This window comes from Rhamphochromis sp. 'chilingali' (assembly GCF_963969265.1).
Source record: "Rhamphochromis sp. 'chilingali' genome assembly, chromosome: 15".
In the NCBI taxonomy this organism is placed as follows: domain Eukaryota; kingdom Metazoa; phylum Chordata; class Actinopteri; order Cichliformes; family Cichlidae; genus Rhamphochromis; species Rhamphochromis sp. 'chilingali'.
In genome coordinates this window covers 14,903,977-14,926,110 of record NC_137942.1, presented here as the reverse complement: position 1 = coordinate 14,926,110, position 22,134 = coordinate 14,903,977, and the positions used below count along the sequence as shown (strand labels likewise).

General features: G+C 43.3%; 4 protein-coding genes across 5 annotated transcripts in view; 3 read left to right on the top strand and 1 right to left on the bottom strand.

Annotated features, from left to right (window-relative positions):
- dnaaf5 (dynein axonemal assembly factor 5) overlaps positions 1 to 2,399 on the top strand; it is a 30,847-nt gene extending 28,448 nt beyond the window's left edge. The window contains exon 13 of the mRNA XM_080904399.1: positions 1,855 to 2,399. Within this exon, the coding sequence (XP_080760525.1) occupies positions 1,855 to 2,009 (155 nt within the window). The 3' untranslated portion in view covers positions 2,010 to 2,399. The remainder of the gene's footprint in view (positions 1 to 1,854) is intronic.
- Positions 2,400 to 2,594: 195 nt separating this feature from the next.
- LOC308410786 (glycerophosphodiester phosphodiesterase 1-like) lies at positions 2,595 to 8,121 on the top strand. The gene is made up of 6 exons (XM_080904400.1): positions 2,595 to 2,997; positions 3,526 to 3,701; positions 4,581 to 4,686; positions 4,877 to 4,969; positions 5,287 to 5,498; positions 5,727 to 8,121. The coding sequence occupies exons 1-6, from the start codon at positions 2,731 to 2,733 to the stop codon at positions 5,872 to 5,874; spliced, it is 1,002 nt and encodes a 333-aa protein (XP_080760526.1). The 5' UTR covers positions 2,595 to 2,730; the 3' UTR covers positions 5,875 to 8,121.
- Positions 8,122 to 8,650: 529 nt separating this feature from the next.
- On the top strand, positions 8,651 to 11,950 carry LOC308410641 (MAPK regulated corepressor interacting protein 2-like). The gene is made up of 5 exons (XM_080904146.1): positions 8,651 to 9,180; positions 9,289 to 9,358; positions 9,798 to 9,937; positions 10,752 to 10,847; positions 11,812 to 11,950. Exons 1-5 carry the CDS (start codon positions 9,126 to 9,128, stop codon positions 11,880 to 11,882), a joined length of 432 nt encoding a protein of 143 aa, XP_080760272.1. The 5' UTR covers positions 8,651 to 9,125; the 3' UTR covers positions 11,883 to 11,950.
- trap1 (TNF receptor-associated protein 1) lies at positions 11,706 to 21,682 on the bottom strand. 2 transcript variants are annotated; one of them, XM_080904145.1, is made up of 19 exons: positions 21,488 to 21,682; positions 20,267 to 20,437; positions 20,104 to 20,186; positions 19,882 to 20,022; positions 19,370 to 19,441; positions 19,086 to 19,246; positions 18,877 to 18,986; positions 18,714 to 18,787; positions 17,433 to 17,588; positions 17,088 to 17,208; positions 16,932 to 17,001; positions 16,022 to 16,169; positions 15,738 to 15,923; positions 15,461 to 15,599; positions 15,295 to 15,380; positions 13,685 to 13,830; positions 13,526 to 13,598; positions 13,042 to 13,140; positions 11,706 to 13,009 (listed from the first exon to the last, which is right to left on the bottom strand). In XM_080904145.1, the coding sequence occupies exons 1-19, from the start codon at positions 21,606 to 21,608 to the stop codon at positions 13,007 to 13,009; spliced, it is 2,160 nt and encodes a 719-aa protein (XP_080760271.1). In that variant the 5' UTR covers positions 21,609 to 21,682; the 3' UTR covers positions 11,706 to 13,006. The 2 variants fall into 2 exon arrangements, with proteins under 2 accessions (XP_080760271.1, XP_080760270.1); XM_080904144.1 differs by having other exon boundaries at positions 11,706 to 13,140.
- Between the last annotated feature and the right edge of the window lie 452 nt (positions 21,683 to 22,134).

Sequence of the window (22,134 nt, the reverse complement as noted above, 5' to 3'; positions counted from 1 at the left end):
CTGAGTACAGGACACACAAAAGCTAAGAATCCCCTCAATCCCCTTGAAGAACAAAGGTGGGTATCAAATGATTAGCTTACATGCAATAACTCATCCAGAGTGATATTCTGTCACCACTGAAACAGCGCTTTTGCATTGTTGTTTGTGGAGTGTTTACCCACTGGGACAGCAATAGAAGTAATTCAATATACCTGGAAAATCAGCACAGCGTGTGGGAGCAATGGAGGAGAGGATTTTAACAGTGACTTATCGCCTCCTGGTGGATTTTTTTTTTTTTCTTTAAGGATCTGCACACTTGGCGTCTATAATATAGTTGATCGCTGCCACCTGCTGGTGTGCTCAGTCCTTTAAGCGAATAAGAATGTTCAAAAAAGCTGTCATGGAGGTCTGTATTATCTCCAAAAGGGTCATTTGATTTACAGTCAGCAAAAAACACACAATCAACAAGCAAAATGCAATAAATAGCGTGCTATTCACAAGACTAATGGCAAACTTCTCTGAGAAAGGGTGGCTAGAGTCATCCAGGATAGGCTGGGCCTGTCCTTACCTTGTACAGGTTATGAAGATGATTCAGGGTCACACCTGCAATTTTGCTACACTGTTGCTGTTTTTTTTGGGGGGGGGGGTTAGGTTTAGTGAGCGTTCCAGCTGATAAAAGAGAACATGAGAACAAATTCAATAAAACTCATAAAAGTGCTGTTGACGTGGAAACCACAGAGCTTGTAGTTAAAGTGCATGCGTGGTTAGGTTGTTCTACAGACGGCATCCACCTGGAGCTCAAAGGTCAACTTACAGCCTTTGCTTGCCTATAAAATAAGGAAAGGCTGTAAAGCTATAAAAACAGTGCCTCGCCCACCTTTATTAGCTAAAATATTATTATTATTGTTGTTGTTGTTGTTGTTAAATTAAGGGGACTATGGAAAACGAGATCTGGAAGACCATGAAAATTTTCAGATTAAAACTGCGCATCAGTGCGTGCTAGTTTAGCTCACTGGTTGAAAATCCCTATGGCTGTACAGCATCCAGGGTTCGAATCCAACCTGCAGTCCGTTGCTAAGTATCTTCTCCGACTCTTTCTTGTCAACTCTTTACTGCAAAAACTTGAAGTGCAAAAACAAAACGGAAAAAAAAACCTGCACATCATCAATCTGTTACCTTGTTTGACAGAAATCTGTGCATTTCTTTCTTTTTTATGACTATTTACTGAACAAAAATGTGCATTATGATTTTGTAAACTGCCTAAGCATAAAAGGTTTTTTAAAAATAGCTTATTATAAGTTGAATGGGGGAAAGAGATTTTGCTTTGGGTCTGGCTAAAACGTTTTGGGGTGGGAATGTCAGAATTTCTTACTGGCAGGAAAAATGCTGGAAGGAAACCTTAGCTGCAATTTGTGTGAGATGTGCAGCATCTTGATGAGCCAGAGTGCTTTTAAAAACACATCCAGCCAGTAGTTAAAACTTTAAACTGAGTTATTTTTATGTTCACAGATAAATATGAGGCAGCACTTTAGGAGAAGTACAGTGTGCCAGTTGTTAAGTATGATGATGGTGCAAATATTATAAGTGGCTTTGAGCTTGTTAAAACTGTCACCCCTCACTGAGTGACAGCATCAGCTCGCTGTTGTTATTTAGTGTAGAGTGGAATTGAAGATCATGGGAGATGTTTATTTTTGGGCCCAAATTTTTAAGTATTTGATGTTCAGCTCAAATCCAGAACGCTGACTTTAATGTGTGCTATCTTTCTGAATTTGTTTCTCTCTCTCTCTCTCTGTGTGTGTGTGTGTGTGTGTGTGTGTGTGTGTGTGTGTGTGTGTGTGTGTGTGTGTGTGTGTGTGTGTGTGTGTGTGTGTGCAGAAATCCTGAAGAAAGGCAGCTCGGTGCACCCTGCACTTCTGAAGAAGGAGGTGGAGGCTGTCCGGGACAAACAGCGAAGTCCTGTCTACTGCGATCAGCTGCTCCAGCACATCAGCTCACTGCCCACAGAGTCCACAGCAAGCTGCACGGAGTGACGCTGCACACGGAGAAACGGACAGATGTTTGTGCCTTAACTGTGAAAAAAGTGTTCACTTTCTGTTCTTTGAAGTCTATTTAATTGTTTTTGTTTGTTTTTTAGCAAGAGTAGAAAACATTTCCAAGACCTGTTCATTACCTCACCATTGTTCTAAAGTACTATGAGTTTTATGACTAAATTTTCTTTAAAAAAAAAAAAAAAGATTTTTTAATAATTTCTTTTTATTCATGTACAGTCTCCTTAATTTGCTGTGTTCTGCATTCATTCCTCGGCTGCACTCCTTTGGCTCTAATGTTTGATTTTAAGAAAAATGTTTTCAAAATGGTGTATGTTTGGTTGTTTGTGCATATCCTGTTTGTACTAAACCGGTCAGAGGAGCTGGTCATGTGATTTTTGCCTTCAAAATAAAAGCACAAGCTTTTCTTATGTTTGTCCAAACCGACTTGATTGGATGTTTAAATCCAGGTTATATTTCATGAAATCTGATTCTTTAAATAGGACATTATAGATTTCTGCAGCACCACACTGATAAGAGCAGCGCTCCTGTATCCATCCTTTTCACAATCTGCTGATTCTCGCTCATCTATTTGAGATCTGCCTCCAACATGTAGCCACCCGCGTACTGATAGCAGAGCTCCATCCATGCCGTGTCTAAACAGCGACTTTTGCATCCACCCAGCCGGCCGTGACACAAACATCCCGTCCTGTGTTCTTTCACCATGCTGCAGATCGGAGATGAGGTGGTGTATTTCTCAGTGGTGTTTCTGCTGGTTGTACTGGTAACTAGAAGCGCCACTTGGGCCACCCTCCTCACCGCGTTTCTCTACATCTTCATGGTGATGTTCCGCTTCCCTCCGGTGCCGGCGGACCGGGCCGCTCGAGTCCTGCGGCCCGGCGCTCTCTCCTCAGGCGGCGGCGTCCCGGTGGTGGCGCACCGCGGAGGAAGCCACGACGCTCCGGAGAACACCTTGGCAGCGATCAGAGAGGTGAGAGCTGTAGTGCTCTGATTTATAACCACAGGCCTCTTGTCTCTTATCTACCTGCAGCAAATGACAGGTGCAGGGACATTTAATTATGGTGTTATCTGGAATAACAGCCCCTTGGGTTAAAAGCCATTGCTGAGACATGCTGTCGCTGTTACTTTTGCAGTAAAAGCAGGTTTTCTTGGTGTTTTTCACCTGCTTTTGGGGGGGGGGGGTTAGAAATAAGTGGAAGTAGGTCAGACTCATCTTGCACCTGATTCTGCTCCTGTGCCGTTTATAATCTGTTGCCATCTTTATGATGAAGATCTGCTCTCCATCTCACAATGCCTTCTCTTCCTAGCATCTATCCAGATGCCTAAACCTCTGGATGAAATGCTTCTTTTATTTCAACAGGCTGGTTTTCAGCTTTTTATGAGTATGAAGCAAAGATAAAATCTTATCTGTCTTCTGGACAGCAGAATTCATCCATCCATGTATATAATCATACATTGGTTCACACTGTATCAGTCTGTCCCATTACATCTGCTCTAGGCTAGTAGGAACGGGGCCACCGGAGTGGAACTGGACCTGAGTTTCACAGCCGACGGAGTCCCAGTCCTGATGCACGATGAGACCGTGGACCGAACCACCAATGGGTCTGGACCAATCAGCAAACTTCAGTTTGTTCAGCTCAGGAGACTCAATGCTGCTGCTCACCACAGGATGAAGTAGGCTGCCTATTGATCAGTGATTCAAGCGTGTTTAGGCTAATTAAAAAGGGGAAAGTGTTTGTGAACAATAAGCTGCTCAATGTGGAGTCTTAGAAGTGTGTTTCACCAAAAGTTCACAGTTTTAGAAATGCAGAAACTTTGGTTCTCTTTTTGTCTTTTTTTCCTCCTTATTTTTGTCTATATGTGTATTTTTCAACAAAATGATTTAATAGTGCATCTCTTTTCATAGACGTAGAATAAAACTAATAGAATGTACACAGTTGTGGTCAAAAACCTTACATACACTCATCATGCTCCAAAAATGACACCTTTATTCTCGCGTCTTTCCACACGGATGAGTCAAATATCTTGTGGTTGCAAACCTGAGAACACTATACCAAATTTCAGGCATGGTGGTGGTAGCATCAAGCTCTGGGGCTCTTTTGCTGCCAGTTATACTTGTAGATTGTCAATTCAGTCAAGAGGAGTGGTCAAATATCCAGTTTGAGTTAGAAGCAAGAAACTTGTTTATGGCTACCAAAGGCATCTGTTTGAGGTGCAACTTACTGCGAGCATTTAACCAAATATTAGTGGGTGTGTATCTATACTTTTGACCGTGTGTGGATTAGAGAAAATCCAAAATAAATTCAAACTTGTGCACCCACTTCTTGCTTTCAAAGTCATTAAAGATGTGTAATGTGAAATCATCCTGGAAAAAGAACAGCTCAAAGAAATCATATATTTATGCTTACAATGAGACATTTATGCTCATTGTGAGCATAAATGAGTTGATGCAAACTTCTGACCACCAGCTTTACACAGATGTAGTTCATAGACCAGTAACCAGTAAGAACAGGGAGTTATGTCAGTTTTCCAATGGTTTCTTTTAATTTGCAGGGACAGATTTAATGTAGAGAAGGTTCCAACTCTGCAGGAAGCTGTGGAGGAATGCATCAGGCACCAGCTGACCATCTTCTTTGATGTCAAAGGTCAACCTGATATGGTACTACATACACTAAGCGCTAACCTAACAGGCTTATGGATACATTACTCAACATACATACAAGGCTCTCGAAGAAAAGAGAAAAACTACACGCTAGCTGAACTAATGCAATGATTGTAATAAAAAAAGAAAGAGACTGACGTTACCGCACAGTTATAGTACTTGTGTTGTTCATTCCCCTGCTTTACAGGCTGTATCAGTGCTTCATAACATGTTTAAGAAGTTCCCGGTGCTTTACAACTCCAGCGTCGTTTCCTCCTTTGAACCCAAAGTCATCTACAAGGTAATTCAAAAACTCCTGAATTACACTAATCATGAAAATCAGTCAAAAACAACTCCAATCATAACGGTAATAATGTTTAGGAGGAGGAATTCTGTGAGTGATTTCAGCTTCTCGTAATCAGCCTCTGTTTTATGGAGGCAGTGATGTCATTTTGTGTGGCAGTGATGGGCCCTGCTGAGATTTATCACCCAAGACTTTCTTGCTCACCACCGGTACAGATTGAATTCAATCCACTGTTTTTGTTTAAACGAAATAAAAGGCTCTACTAACTACTAAAACCTGCACTGTGTTGACCTTTGTCCTCTTCTGGTCCGCAGATGCGTCAGACTGACCCCCACGTGATCACAGCTCTCACCCACCGGCCCTGGAGACTGAGCCGTTTTGGAGACGGCACGCCTCGTTCTCTGTCGACGTGGAGCCAGTTGTGGACCGGTGTTCTGGACGTCTTGTTGGACTGGGCCCACCATCGCGTACTGTGGAAACTTTGTGGGATCTCTGCCATTCTTGTGCAGAAAGACTTCATCTCACGGTAATTGAGAGTTGACAGGTAGTTTATTTTGCCGTAGACTGTGTTGTTGCAGACCAACGGTGACCAACAGGAAGGTGGTTTTGATTCATCTGTTACTCATAAATGATTAACTTCATATTTAGTGTTTAAAAGTACTGTGCAAAAGTCTCGAGCCACCTCTCGATTTTTGAAATATTTTTGCTGCGTGAGAATTGCACAATTGAGTTTGTTCTCTTTCCTTTCAATCAGGGACTATGTTCAGTATTGGGCAGAGCGAGGAGTGGAGGTGGTGGGCTGGACTGTTAACACTGCTGTGGAGAAGGAGTACTACCAAAACCTGCTGAAGATCAGCTACATGACTGACAGTCTGCTGGAGGACTGTGATCCTCATTATTGAGCGATCCCACACAGCCACACTCACAGAAATCTTCCAGACTTACAGGTTCTCAATATAACCAAATTAGATCTTAGAAACTCGTTGGTTTGACAAAGGGTATAATTAAGAAGTGCAATCATTCATTTCTACTCCTGCGTACAAGTAAATAAAAACCATACCCGATTTAAAGTGGTTAATCTCCCCTTCAAGGCAGCCTCCTTAGGAAGTCCTCTTGCTCTTCCATAAATCTCCTCTGTGTCAAAATGGTGACCCTTCAACTTGAATTCCCTCAGAAATCTCAGGACATTACAGTACACCTCAGAGTGAACAGTGTCAGCCTGGGATGGGAACAGTCACAGCTCAAAACCTGCTCGGTGCTGCAAAAATGATGAGCGTGCGTGGTGTGTAGTGAAATCAAAGAGGCACAAGAACGAGTGGTCACGACTGAAGTGCTGCAGCGCCTCACAAGGAGCTGACTTTTAGGTGGCGATCAGTCAGATTCATAACCAGTGCAGATTATTTTTAAAGAATAGCAACACACGTCATTTTTCCTTTTAATAATCCTAAAAATCGTATATAATAAAGTGAGAGTGTTGATAATACTGAAAGATAAATTATAAAATGGAATAAAGCTAGAAGTTTGGTGCTAGCTAATTCTGTGATGGCAACCAGTTCCACAGAAATACACCGGTTTACAGTGTTGTGCAAAAGTCTTGAGCTAACACTTGTTTCTTTATATATCTTTGAGTAATCTTCAGGAGTAGTTCCCAGGCTTCTTGAAGGACATTCAAAGCTCTTCTTTGGATGTTTCTGCCTTTTGTGTCAAGACGCTTCAGTAAAGTTGAGGCTCGAGCTCTGCAGAGGCCGATCCATGATTGATAGTTTCCTATTGTATGTTATCCATGTTGTTTTTACTGCATTGGGAGTGTGTTGGATCATTGTCATGCTGTCCACATCATTCAGTCCAGTTCTTGTGTAGTTCAGCATACCTCCGCCTTTTCTCCTCTTTTCCCTTCCTTACAAATGGCTCCGTGACCGCCGTCCTTCCACCGAGACCATTTGTGATGAGCGTTCAGTGAACAGCAGACGGCTCAACTGAAGGTTCAGATGCATCTCTCAAGTTCTGTATCAAACCTGAATTTTCTTTCCTATGTCTTAAGAAGATGACTTTCACATACTGTTCATGTACTGTTCCTGCTCATATACATATATCTGCAGATGCTGTAGATATATATAGTTTTTAGAAACTACTACATCTTCTTTTATCCTGCACTTGTCCAGCTTCCTCAAATGCTGTAAGGACCGGCTGCACACCATGCTGGGATTTTTCAGTTTTTAGCTGTTTGGGAATCACCTTGTTGGTGCAAAAATATCTGCTAGAAAGAAAGTGCCTAAACACACAATTTCAAATGGGTTCTTTGCAAAGTTGTCTGTTATGTGTAGACACATACAATAGGAATTATTCATAGGTCAAGTGTTAAGTCCCTTAACAAAAACAAACAAACCGAAATTATTCCCCTGAAAATGATCAGGTACAAGGACTGGACTGAAAATGAGTGAAAAAGCAGCCAAAGTCCAAACAAAAACTTTGAAAGACCTTCAGAAAGCCCAAAGAACTATTGCTCAAGACCACCTTTTGAAAACTTCCGGTAAAATCTGACTCTTCTTCTAGTTACCTGTAGCTGGCACACAGGCTATACAAACATGCGACACCATGAAGGAACATGTGCAGACTTGTCACCTTTATTCTACTGCCGGCAGTAACACCTCCACCTCACCTGGACCAGGGATAAGCATTTTCTCTACCTGCTGTGCTGCTGATCTTCCACAGGTTTTACTGCACCTTTAAAGAGACAACAATGTATGTATATAGTGGTTACATAACATTTAGACATCATATTTACTGCTTGTCATGATGACATTGTCATAATGGTAAAAGATCTCATGTCACTGCTATGTGATGTTTATTTAATCCTGCAGCTGCACAAAAACACAAGAAACTGTGCTGCATGTAAGACAGTGATAATATGGGTTAATTGTACAATTCAAAAGTGCAAGCAGAAGCACCAACTCAAATATTTCTATATTGTTTTAATGCGTGTGTCAATAAAAGAGGGTTTTGTTTAATCTGAGAAAAAGTGGGTCATGAATCATGCGAGGTGACACACGCAGAACATCTCATTCATTACTGTAACTCATATTTATTCCTCTGATGTTTCAGGTGTGTTTCTGTGTCCAACTGCTGCTAATAGTTTCATTTACAGGGTCAAAGTTTGCTTTCTTACTTTCTTAATGAACACTTGAGTTGTGCTCGTGTAAAGATAAGTAAAAAAATATATATATATCAAAAACAGCAGTATTTGTTTTGTCTTTAACTGCAACACATCTGAGATACAGACATCGAAAGATTTGGAAGTTTTTTCCCCTTAAAAGGTTACAGAAGAAACAAAAAGGGGCCTTGGTATCGAGAACTCCCGCCCGGGCTTGGGATCGACCTGGTTACACTCTGACTGAGAACCAGGACGCAAATAAATATATTTCAATCATGAATTGACGCACTAATGGTGCGAAATGCTGCAAACAATATCAGACCAACGCACAAAATTAACTTTTTAAGCCTCAGAATTGAACTGGGGGAGAACTCCCACAGATGTGTTACTGTTGGTGCACCTGTGCTCACCTGTGTGTACTGTAAACACAGACATCGTTGGCGCATTTGCTGCTTGTTGAAGCACATACACGTCACTCATCTGACCCGATTTTAGTGTCTTATTCGTCACACTGAGGCCGAATCATCGCGATAACGTGAAATCATCCTGCCTTTTCGCTCTCACCTGAGGCAAATTAGTGAAACAAGCTTCATTACACCTCTGCAAGTCTCACTTCACACTCGGGGGACGCTGTCGCTTTAAAGCGCCAAAGGAGGCGTGTAGGCACGTCGAGACGGTGACCGTGTGCGTCTCGTGTCTTACGAATGACTGCCGCTGTTTCAGGTTATGTGACATTGTGGCCGGCCAGGACACCTTAGCACCAAAGTGACTTACATTTTGTGAGTGATCGGGGCACACGGAGAGACGGGACTCTGACTGTGCACTGGTCGCTAGTTTTTGGGGTTGTTGTGTTTTTTACGCGTGGCGCACTGCTCTGCTTCACGAGGTTACCGAACAGTGGATTGATCAGCTTCTCACATCAGAAGAGCTTCTTGGATGTACGTGCTTCGCTTCACACTTCAAAGTGTCGAACTCGGGGATCACAGGTGAAGCCGCCCGCGCATGATGTACACAATTACAAGAGGTCCCAGCAAACTGGTCACGCAGCGACGCACAGGTGAGACTGTGGGGCTAAACTATGAAGCACGGCACACCGGAAAACCCACTTTCACCTCTCCGGACTGCTGATAACAAGTTGTTTTATCCTCTTTGTCTTGCTCTCCAGGGCCCACACAGCAGCTGGACAGCAAAATCAGTGACTTCAAGCACAAACAAACGTCCTGGAATATGCCTGGGTAGGTCCACAGGTCGTGAAAGGAGACAATTGTAAAGAAATGATTGCATTATAGTTTTTTCAGATACTTTTGGTTGTGATTGTGAATGACTGTGTCCTAGCAGCTGTGGACGTCATCAGCTAGAGACCGCAGCAATTGTTCATCAGCTGATGCCTTGGTGATTGAATAAAACTCCGCTCTGATTTTCTCTGAGCTTGGCCTGCCTACTCTGTTGGGTTTTCATGATTTTTGGTTTGAACCAGCCAGGCAGACTGGCCCTGTTCATGTGTGTGTGACCTTGGATCACAAGGTCCCTCATTCAGCTGTTGTAACTTCTTACTCCTGCTTAACCAGCCTTTCTTGGATATAGGATATCACTTAAAGTTCCTGCTTGGGAATGATAATGAGCACTTTCTTTCTTGCAGAAATCAACACAGTACTTCTCTTGTCCCCCTTTCAGACTTCCCGCTCCAAAGATCGTTTTCAACCGTCCGAATGGTAAGAAATACCATCACCCTGCTCCAGCTCTGCCTGCACACAATCATCACGAAGAGAGTTTCACCCCGTCACATGAAGAAAATGTCAAGTTTGTCTCTGAGGGTAAGAAAGTGAGAGACCGTTACACCCATTCCTCACTTGCTGTTTTGTGAATGACATTGTTTTACTATCAAGATGCTAACCAGCCCCTTCTTCCCTCCAAGGCCTCACCCACACAGCTGCTCTGACACTGATAGGCACTGAGCAGAAAAATGCTCTCACGCCCACATCAATCTCCTCTTGACCCACGCTGGCACATGTGCTGAAAGAAATGAAATTTCAGGCTTGGGGTTTAAATCTAGGCATCACTTTAAAGAAGAGCACCAAAGCGTTCTGACAGGATTGTTGGGTCTGGTGACCCGGATTTGAAGTTTGGGCTTCTTTTTAACATTCACAAACCCAGCAGGTCTCCAGGAGATCCCCCACTTGGCTCAGTGGTTCTTACACTGTGTGTCCTGTTGTTGGCATTGAAGCTCAGTCACAGCAGCTCATAAACGACTTGAGTAACCTTGGCACTGACTGGACAAGGGCACAAAGTAGGCCTGACACCGCCTTTCTGTTCAGGTTGGATTGGTTCTTTTCTGTTCACTGAAATACAAATTGTATAATCAAACGTATCCACTGGGGGCTCCTCAAAGTCGTGACCTGGAGACAGCTGCCAAAGTTGAACTCAATCGTAGTGTACAACCACACACACACAGTTTGTGACCACGTGCTTCACTGTTTGGAACACAAACATTGGTCAGAGGTATGTCTCTGAAACAGTTGCTGGACTTTACTTGTTAGGCACTGTGGGTGTGGCCCTGGAGTGTAGGACTGGACAGAGGACATTTTGGTGTTCATGGTGGCTTTACTGACCGAAGTCTTGTGTTTTCAGCCTGGCAGGAGGTGCTACAGCAGGAGCAGGAGGTGGGCCAGGCTGCACAGAAAGCAGTGCATTATAAAGAGGCCACTCCCAGCCCACACATGGACGGTGAGTATAGCTACTGTTTTTCCTTTTTGTGTTATCTTCAGACCCCAAGTCTGTGTTTTTTACGCACTGTGACAAAAAAAAGTCCTGAGATTTTATTTATTTAGTGCAAGTGTAACAATCATATTTCATCTAGCTGCAGCTCACAGGCCTGTAACTGTTGCAACCTGTGCAGAAGGTCGCACTGGTTTATAACAGCCAAATAGCATAGCCCAAAGTCACGGGTCAAATCTGTTGACTCATTCTAAAATTTTATTATAGCAATGCATAGGCAAAGCTCACACACGTTTTCATGGTATTTGTAGGTTTTTTTAAATGTAACAGTGATCATAATAATACTAAGACCTCTAGCCCAGAACAAAAATCCAAAACTCATGAATAAGATGAGTCAAATAAAAATACATTAAATACAACTCGTTGGTTCTCTAACTTTTAATGTGGTGGTGTGACTGAGCTGTTGCAGTTCCGCCTTATGACCACCGGAGGGCGATGATCACTTTAGATTCCCAGCAGGCAGACGTAACTGATAAAAGTCGGCAGTGTTAAATATATATCGTAGCATTATGTAAGACAGCTTGATGTAAAAGATGCTAGTATTTATTTTTGAAGTTTTTACGTTTCTCATTTCTTTTATTTTTAAATGAGATTTAAAAATGCGTTTACTTTGAATTTACTACACCGTCGCAGTTCCTCCTTGTGACCACAAGAGGGCACCGAAGACTCATTTAAAATGCTGTTGCAGTTTGTGATGGTTTAGCTCACAGGTTGAGTGGATTACCTTTTACCACTGGGCTAAATGCAGCAGTGGAGTAGTGTATTGAATAGGTGGTAAGGAAAATTTTATAGATGAAGAGAAAAGCGTAATATTTAGTGGTTCTTTATTTTTCATCCTTTTGACATTTATTCTCAACCATCCACGCCATGGACAAAGATGTATCTAATGGTTTAATTTCTGTTTTCTTCTCAGACTTTGTGCCCATAGATTTGGATGAATGGTGGGCCCAACGCTTCTTAGAAAACATAGATAAGCTCTCCTGACGCTCCTCTGGGATTCGATGCTCTCGGACAGTCTGGAGGTGAGACCGCGATGACGGCTCACAAAAGAAGAGGAAGCCTGGGCGGGAGTTCTGATGGGTCAAAGTGCCCAGATGTGGTTGAAATGGACTGACAGTGCTGATAACGGTGGACAGAGAAACTCCTGAGAACCACTTGAACTTGTGCGGTCACACAGCCGTGCAGACAGACTGCACACAGAAGGATGAAGTCTTAAAACTGAGGTTCATCTTATTTTCTCTCTCACAGCAGAGATGTTACTTTGAAATGCAGTAAAATTGTATTTTAAAGAAGTTCCAGATTACAGCTTCATTTCTTTAACCGGGCATTATGTTGAATCAGTGTTTATTTGCTGACAAGACTCCATAAATCCTCACACTATCTGAAATGACGTTTACCGCTTCCTGAATGCAGCAGAGTCTCAGAGTACGAGCGCAAACCGCTGCTCAGAAACATTTTAACACCGCAAAACTAACGAGCGTAAGAAAAATGGTTCAAGCAAAAAAAGTGAGAACAGCGAAAGATTACAAACTACCAGGCTGAATTTCAAATGTGCTGAGAGGTGAAGATTTACTCTTAAGTGTCCTTGTGGTTGAGCTGGACAACGTTTTTCTGCACAATTTGTACCTCAAAGACGAGGTTGTTACTCTGAAAAACCAGATTATCTGGAAACTTAGTGGCACATTTCCAAAAGGAAGACCAATAAAGCTTATAAATCCAAACTTGGAAAAATATCAGATATTTAAGATGAGTCCAGCGCTCACTGAGAAGCCTGGAGTATTCATGATGTGATTAAGAATGAGCCTGGCTATTAACTGAAAGTACACTAAGAGTGAGTGTAATGGCAAAGTCACACTGTAACAACAGACCGGTGCAACCATGACCTTCATGTCCTGTTAATGGCAGGACCAAAGAACACAAAGCGCAGAGACACTGAAGTGTTTATGGAGAATCTTCAGGCAGTTCCTGTTTCAGCCTTCACGCCTGCTGCACCGGTGGAAATGAAAGTCTTGAGAGGGGAAAAGAGGTGGCGTATTCTTTATCAAGTCTAGTTCTCTGGCTTTATCGACCATTGAGCTGCTGCGAATGCTCCAGTCTACAGGCCGCTTTCACCAAAGCAGAGTGTGTCTGCGGGCCGCTCTCAGTGCTTCTCTAAAGCTTTGGTCAGGAGGTCGTTGAGGCGGGAAATCATCGGTCGAGGATCATCGTTCAAGCCGGCTGCGATCATGGCATTGTCATAGATCTGGAAAAAATAAAAGTAAAACTATAGAAGCTGCACTGCTACCAGTTAAAACAAATTACCATAAAATCTCTCCAGTGAACAAGCTAATGGCATCCTGCCTGCAGAGAAAGGCTGGGCAACGTTTTACACTGATAATAATATGCTTATTGTATTGGTATTGGCAATATTAGCCCTGTATTTACCAAAATTTGCAGTATCTGACAGCACTACAACGCAGCCTTTATTTTTTCATTAAAACACATTTGACATTTCATTTTTGTTCTTCTAAATATAAGGAAAGTGTTAAAAATTGTGATATGGCGTTTTTTGTTTTTTTTGGTTTAGAAATCATTAATGGAAAAAATGGGCAAAGAGCAAATAGAGATGAAATAACTGAGCACAGTACCTGCTCCAGTAATAATCCAGCCAGCTCAGAGTTTGTGTCCTTCAGTGCGAACAACTTCTTGATCAGATCGTGTCTGTGAGAAAGCAGAGCGCAGTCAGAAGAGGACAAAAACCCACTTTCTCCCACTCTCCACCCAGTACAATTTGTCCACACACACACCCTGCATTGATCTCCAGTGTGGGCTGCAGTATTTGGGCTCTCTCCTCAGCAGTGCGGGCCAGCTGCTGGGTGCGGAGGAAGTGGCGTGCGGCGCCCATTTCCAGCACTGTGATCATGGCCGGGTGGGTGTCCAGACGAGGCGTCAGCTAAAGTGCCAGAGGAGAAAATTAACTACAGCACACGGTGGTAACAAAGAGACGTTTAAATCTGTTTCTAAAGGTGCTTAACATGAAATGGTTGTTACCAAAACCGAGGACAAACTGTGACGCCCATTGTTACTGGAATGTCCATTTAATGATGCAGGAAATGTGTAAATGTTCATTTCCCTTAAAGTTTTATTCATATAGCACCAAATCACAACAACAGTTAAGGTTAAACACCCTGCAAAATTACAGAGAAAACCCCAAAAATCAGGTGAGTTCCTGTGAGCAAGCACTCTGTCGACAGTGGGAAGGAAAACTCCCTTTTAACAGGAAGAAGCCTCCAGCAGAAACGGGCTCAGCGAGGGGCGGCCGTCTGCCGCCACAGGTGATGATGTGAAACCTGATTCTAATGTGCCAAATCGTTTTCAGCCAAATCGATTCCCACGCTGTGTGACAGTCACCTTAAATGTTTAAATGTAGTTTAAAGTTTCAGGCCTTTAATGTGCAGCCGTCACCTTATTAGCACTGATAATAATTAAGCAATTAAAATGATTAACTTAAAATGTTTTTATTACTACTCTGTACAGAGAAAAATCCAATCAGGTGATTTCCTGTCCTCTGATTAACGATCTTCTGTCCTCTGCTCGGACTGTCTCGTCCTTTTTGTGTGTTTTATGTTCCTTATAGATTTTTAATCACCATTTCATTATCACCCTCTGATAACATCTGTGATTAGAGCAGGTGCTACTCATACTGATCACTGTGTGAAAGAAGAGTCCCATGACCCACAAAACTCCTCATACAGAGCCTGAAGCAGAAAGCTGATTACTCCTGTAGTGATACCCGTTCTCTCCACCTGGGGTTTTAGGTTTTGTTGAGCCAAAGAAAGCCTGGTTGTGCTGAACTTTGATGTCTCTCATGTATTCACATTATAAACTGAGTCAAACTCACAAAAAATCGCATTTTCAAGCCGATTTCATCCTGAAATTCCTGACGTGAAGCTTTGGAGCTTCTGTGAAGATGTTGGCTTGTAATCTGTTTACGAACGTAAAAACTAAGGTCCGAGTCGCCCTAACTGTGTCAGAATTAGTCACACTTTGCTTAGTTCACATAGAGGAAGCAAGCTTCCACATCATTGGTTTTTATTTACCGACACGACGGTTAAAATTGAGTCCGTGACAGGAAATCAGCCGATCATTCACCACAGCTCCCAATCTGATTTAACCAGCACTTTAGAAAAGTGTTTAACTTTTCCCATCATACCCTCCTTCAGGACCTAAAGTTCACGCTCTTCCCACAAAACTTTACAAATCTACAACTGTGCAGAAAGAAAAAGGACAAAAAAGAAAGGAAACAAAGCGATCGAAGGTGCGGATAGAGACGACCAACAAGCCTCCAAGAACCCATCAGCCGAATTCAGAAACAGTCATTTCAGGTATCTCAGGCATGCAAATGTTCCTCTCTTACCTTTATGTTAGTCACACGGGGTCCAAGCGAGTTCTTCATCCAGGCCATGAGGTCGTCAGCCTGCTCCTGCGTCAGGCGCTCGGATGCTGCGAGGAAGAAAAGACGATGAGCAGGAGTCAAGTCTACAGCTGCAACAGCGAGAGGCTCTTGTGAAAGACGGGCACACCTGGCTTGCTGTCTTCATACTTCTCCTCCTTGTAGTGATCGACCACGATGTCGGTCTCGACTGAGATCAGCTTCTTCTTGTCAAACTCTCTGAGATGCAGCAGGGTCAGCTCATCGAACTGCTCGTAGCAGAAGAGCACCTGCATACGTGCACGCACGCAAATGGAGACACGGCAGTTTGTTATAGTGAAGCTCTAAGCAGCACCTGTTGTTGATTAATCAGGATAATGATCAGCTCGGGTTACCCGGCTGCTGGCTAACTCGAGTCCAAGTCTTACCTCCATGTCCTTCTGCTTCATGGCTTCGTAGTAGGGGGAGTGCTCTGCGAGATGTCTGTTGGGGGCACACAGGTAGTAGATGTTACGCGTGCCTGCCTTCATGCGGGACGCGTACTCCATCAGATTGGTCTGCTGGCCGGCCGGCAAAGCCGACGACTCGAATCTCAGCAGCTTTGCGATATCCTCCTACAAAGAGCGAGGGCACGGAGCATGACTCAGACTCAAAGTGTTTCTGCTAACCTTTAAAGTTCTGTGTCATTTCAATGCAAAGCTCTGGTGCAAACCTTGACATCTTGTTCCTGTGTGGTGACGATGCCTTCCCTCATGAAGAGGCCGTAGTCCTCAAAGAACTTGCTGTACTTCTCTGGCTCCTTTTTGCTCTGGTCCAGCAGGAAGCGGATCACCCTCTGCTGCAGAACATCACGAAGCTTCCTAAAGAAAGGAGACGGTAGAGGAATGAGCAAACATCGAGGGGAGAACAAGCGAAGAACGGAAAAATTGACTGCACGGTTTTAGTGTAAGGGGTCAGTCTTCTCGCTGATATGCTCTAGTGATGTCAAACGTCTATTTTAATGCATAGTCAAAGCACAGGTTACCGTCATGGCTTTGATTTTGCACATGCATATTTTAGAGGAGATTTTTTTGTAACGAACTATAGTCGTTTCCTCTGAGGTCACGAAACTCTGTGTGGAGCGGTTTCCAGAAGAAGGTGAGCGGTCAATGAGATGCGTGGTTACAGCCGTGTTGGGAGATAATTCAGTCCCTTTTTTTAAAACACCGTTTTAAAATGGTAAATGGTCTGTATTTGTATAGCGCTTTACAAGCTACATTGTAGCCACAGCCACCTGGGGCGCACTGACAGAGGCGAGGCTGCCGGACACTGGCGCCACCGGGCCCTCTGACCACCACCAGTAGGCAACAGGTGAAGTGTCTTGCCCAAGGACACAACGACAGAGACTGTCCAAGCCGGGGCTCAAACCGGCAACCTTCCGATTACAAGACGAACCCCCAACTCTTGAGCCACTATCGCCCCGTTAAAATGCAAATGTATGCAGATGTGGCCTGAGACATGAGGGACTGTTATTTGATTAATGGAGAGTAAGTTCCACAATAAAAATACAGATATGGAGTACAGTACGTTTCCTTCATTAAACCAAACTTATTCCTAAAACAGCTGCATTACTGCTAGTGTACCTGATGAGGGCGCTCTCCTGCAGCAGCTCTCTGCTCAGATTCAGAGGGATGTCCTCGCTGTCCACCACACCTAAAAACAAAACAAAAACATTCTGCAAAGTGTTGCGTGAAGAAAAAAATACAGAGCATGCTAGAAGCATTCGAGGAGGAACAAACCTCGAAGGAAGCGCAGCCACTTGGGCAAAATGTCAGTAGCTTTGGTCTGAATCAGGACCTTCCTGCTGTACAGAGCCACGCTGGACCCCATCTCCCTGCTCACATCGAACATGGATGGCTTCTGTTGGCAAATACATTCTTTTGTCACACACGTTACAGGAAACCAGCTTCCTCGACTCAACACTGCTGAAAGGTCGCTAAAGAACAATTTATAAAGCTGTAAAGTTTACGTCATCTATCAGTACTGGACCTGAACACCAGCCGGTTTCCTAAATGAAGATTCTCACAGAGCTTTGCAACCAAACAGCAACTGAAGTAAAGTTTGCATTGCGAAATACTCCGCACCGCTTCGGGGACATAAAAGATGCTCCTGATGTTAAGCGGGGCGTCGGCGCGGTAGTGCAGAGTGTAGCGTGGCTTGTCGTAAGCCTGAGCGATGTAGCGGTAGAACTCCTCGTGCTGCCAGTCACTGATCTCCTTCGGCTCCATCATCCACAAAGCCTGAAGGAAGACAGACAGCGATTATTAAAAATTATTATTTTCATTGTCGTAATTTTAATATGTTTGTCTGAAACAGGGCTCTCTTGTAAATGAGACACTGAGTCTAAATGAAACTACTTGTATAAATAAAGGTAAAAAAAAAACCCAGTTAAATCATTACATTTCTTTAATACTTCTTCTTTTGTCTCCCACCTCCCCAGGTGCCTAAAATTCTTTAAGGAAACTGCACAACATACACAGCTACGATGTATATCAAATTTGGGCTGAGAGGTCTTTGGGAATCAGCTTGTTGGTGCAAAAATACTATTTTATGCCTGCTGTCTTTGGATTTTTATGCTAGCAACAAAATGCCACAAAATACAATATAAAACGGGTTCTTTGCCAAGTCGTCTGTTATAAACAGACACCAAGATTATTACAGTTAAATTCAACTTAACTAAATAAATACTAATGACTGACAGTGCTACCCCTCAGCCTCCTAGTAGACACACCCATGGTATTCATGTCAAAATCCTACGTCGTCTTGTTCTTAAGTTATCCCATACACCAGATTTTCGGAAAGCTTACAGTGACTTTCAGGTTGAGGTCACCAAGATTTGAACTCGTCCAGGTATTTTAGTAGATGCACCCCATGGTATCAATTTGAAGCTCCTACGTCACCTCTTTCTCAAGTTATTAAATTCACAAACTTAGGTGTCCACACCACATGCCTGTCCACCCAGTCGGGTGATGACAATACCCCATGAGCCTTTCAGGGCTGAGCGGCAAAAACTACACTTTTGAAAACATTTAATCTAACTGAATTGTTTTTTTGGAACTTGTACAACAAACTAAGGTAAAATAAAATAAAGAAATAACGATAGTTTTACTATTTGTTAGTGCCTTTTAATAAATAATTCCTAGGTCAGGGTTAAAAAGCAAACAAACAAAAACATTCTGGTTAAAATTGTCAGGTACGAGGACAAACACAAGGAGCAAACGTTTGGCTCCTTGGAGGCAAAATATCAAGAAATCAGGGGCGGCTAAAGACTTTTACACAGTACTGTACAATTGTGCCATTTATTTTGTGAGGTTGGACCATTCAGTGACAACCTTTGCATCCAAAACAGAAGAACAGCAGCTCACCTGCAGAGTGTTGAGCCTCCGTCCATTCAGAAAGATGGGGAAGCTTACAAAGTTGCTGTACTTTGTTACAACCTCTGAAACAGAAACAATAAGTACTGATGCATGAATACGTCTCCTCACTGCAGCCGTCCTACAGTTACCAAAGCAGCGACAGCACTTTTACCTTTAACTCTGTCCTCAGAGGAAAACTCCTTGCAGTCGTCTTTCAGGTGGAGCACGATTTTTGTTCCTTGTTGAACGCCGGTGGCTTCAGCAATCTCAAAAACCCCAGAGCTGAGGGAGACCATGTGAAATATTGAGGATTACACTTCTGATTCACAGCAGCCCTTCTCAAACCAAGGATACCTCTCTACAGCCACTCTTTGCTCTCACCCATCTGAGGACCACTTGTATCCAGGTGCATCGGGCTCAGACGAGCGAGTGTACACGTCCACGCGGTCGGACACCATGAAGGCGGAGTAGAATCCAACACCAAACTGACCAATGATGGTGCTGCTGGCCTCCGCCTGGTTCTGAAGAGCGTCCAAAAACGCCTACAGTGGGGAGAAAGTTACAATAATGACAGAAGGAGTGAGCATCAGAAAACACGATGCTGCATTTTAAAAGCCAAACAGGAGCGCTATATCAGATAAGTAATGTCACAATGAAGCACTCACCTTAGAACCAGAGCGGGCGATAGTGCCCAGGTTAGACACCAGCTCATCCTTGTTCATGCCGATTCCTGTGTCCTGTTTGAATATAGAAATCAGTCACTCAAGAGTTAAGCTATCCTAGTGTGTTGTATCCCATTTACCAGCAGGGGGCAGTAAACCATCTCAGGGCTTCAAGTGCACTAGAAGCACTAGGAACAACCTGCTATAGTTATTTATAGCTGGCTGTATGGATCTCAGGACAAAAAGCAGAGATATGCTACTGATTTAAGTAAGTAACAATGCAAGAAAAGAGGAGGACCTGGGGTGGAGATGGGTTGCAAAGCAGCTTGAACAAATTTAGAATTATCCTGGTTAAGACTGGATACATGGAAAGGTAACAGCTGAGCCATCGGCTGGTGTTTTGCTGGCACCGAGCTCAGCTGATCTGCTAGGATTACGACTCGCTTTCTGATCTAATGTTACTCTTCCTGTTCTAAAACTTGTCCAAAACTTCTAAAGTCAGTAAACAGGTGTACCTGAATGGTGAAGGTGCCCTTTGCTGCATCACTCTGCAGGTGGATCTCCATTGGAGCCGTTTCACCACCTGCTGATATCAATTTGTGGCGCAGTTTTTCCAGTGCGTCGCTGCCGTTAGAGATGAGCTCCCTGATAAAGACCTGAAAGAAAGACAAGTCAGTCAGAGGAGAGCAGTGAAGGTAAACTGTAATGATAGTAGCTTTTGTCCAACTTTACATCACCTCTTTCTCTGAGTACAGGGACCTGGCGACAATATCCAGCAGCTTTTTGGTTTCAGCCTGAAACTCATGTTTGTGGAAACTACCTGAAAGATCAAAGGCAGAGCAACATTCAGAATTTGAGAACAAGCTTTCATAGGAAATATGTCTGCAGCTGTCCCAGTACCTTGCACAGCCTCTGTATCACTGATGATATTGTGCAGAGGCTCCTCCTCTGGCTCTTTCTCTGCTTCCTGGGTGCTGTAATAATACTGTGGGCTAACGCCAAGGCAGGCCTGCTGCGAACTCCACACCCTGGGGCGACTGCTCCACCTCTGCAGCTGTCCAACCGACAAACCTGATGGCATGACAAGTAAAGATGGTGAGGCCATTTAACAGGGAAGCAGTAGCATTTTAGATCCCTCATCATCTCTCTAATCAGGATCTACTTAACCCTCTGAGGCCACAAGTTTACCCAAACAATGCCCGAATGCTGCCTACAGCAAAACAGACCTTCAAGAAAGTGATTCATGGCTTCGTGTCATCCAGGCTTAGTTATCACACTAGCTTATATTTGGGCATTAGTCAGGCTCTGCGTTCACATCTCTTGCTTGTTCAAAATGCTGTAGCTCGACTCCTGTATCCAGGTGTACTGAGAAGCAGATTAAAGCATAGAGAGGATCGGGCTTTTGCAGTTGGGCTGTAGGTGACGTCTCATGCTACCAGGACTCACAAAAACACCAGCAAAAAGCAAAACTAGAGAAAAGTAAGTTCCGAGGAAGGGTCTGTAGTCAACATCTGCACAACCATTGCTTATTTTGGGGAGGGGGGCTCCATCTTGCTGCCATTTTGATTTGAAACAAAGCAGGTGAAATGGATTTACTCGTTTGAGCAGTGTGCATGAGCCTTCTTTCAAAAAAAAATAAGGGTCTCACCTTTGTGTTTTTAAGTGTTTGTGTAACAGTAACGTTAAGTCCTGGTGTCCTCTCAATTGAGAACATCCTGGCCTTTTCAATTATATCTTATTTGTTTGGGTGGCCTCTTTTTGCTCCAAAGAGGCAGGAAATTACCAAAAAGGTTCAACTGAAAGACACTTTTTTTCCTCGGTTCTCAGGGGTTTATGGTATGGTACTTCTGTAAGCTTTCCTCAAAGATGGGGGATATTAAACGATAAATGAAATCTATTGTGTTTAGTGTGATGTAACCATGCAATAAAATTTATAAGCGAATCGCTTTAAATTCATTTTTAACCGTTAATCGGTTTCTACTGTAAGACACGTGAGCCGCAGGTTAGTTTATAAAACATGGCCACAAAGGTTAGCCGAAGCAGAGTTTACATTTAACTGAAATCTTGGTGCTGTCAGCTAGGCGGCTAGGCTAACTTGGCTGGCTAATAAGCACAGCTTACCTCCAGTCAAGGAGCGCGAGACAGGTCGGCTGCTCAGCCCGCGTGTAGATGACACCAGCCGCGAGCTGGCCCTCTGAGAGGAACCGAGAGCGAACCGAGCCAGCGCGAGACAGCGGGACATGCTGACACTCAGGTGGGACCCAAAGACGAAACAAATGACAGGTCAACTGACCGACAGGGACACACGCTGAACTACAGCGGAAAAAGGACCTGCGACTGCGCGCGATAATGACGCCAAAAGGCCGACCGCAATCTGCCTGATGAGAATAGGATGCTCTTTAAACTGTAAGTGCATAATTTTATGTCATAATACACGGCTAATCACCTGTGTATATTATATGTGTATATATTTATATTCATCTTTAGTACGGTTATTTATTAGAGTTTTCTGATTACTTAAAATTTAGATTTTTTTCTTTGTTCCCAATTTACAATTCAAGGTCAAACAGAATGTAAAAGTAGTGCGTTATGTTCATGCAAGCAGCATTTTTTTTTGCAACAATTTGTTACATTTCAAATTGTCAATGGCAAAAATCTGATGGTTCATATTTTTTAAATGTGAAGATTTTTCTTGATCCTGTTCTCACATCAAAATAAACTCTTGGAAACTATGAAAGCTTGTTGTTACCACTGGGGGAAAAAAATAA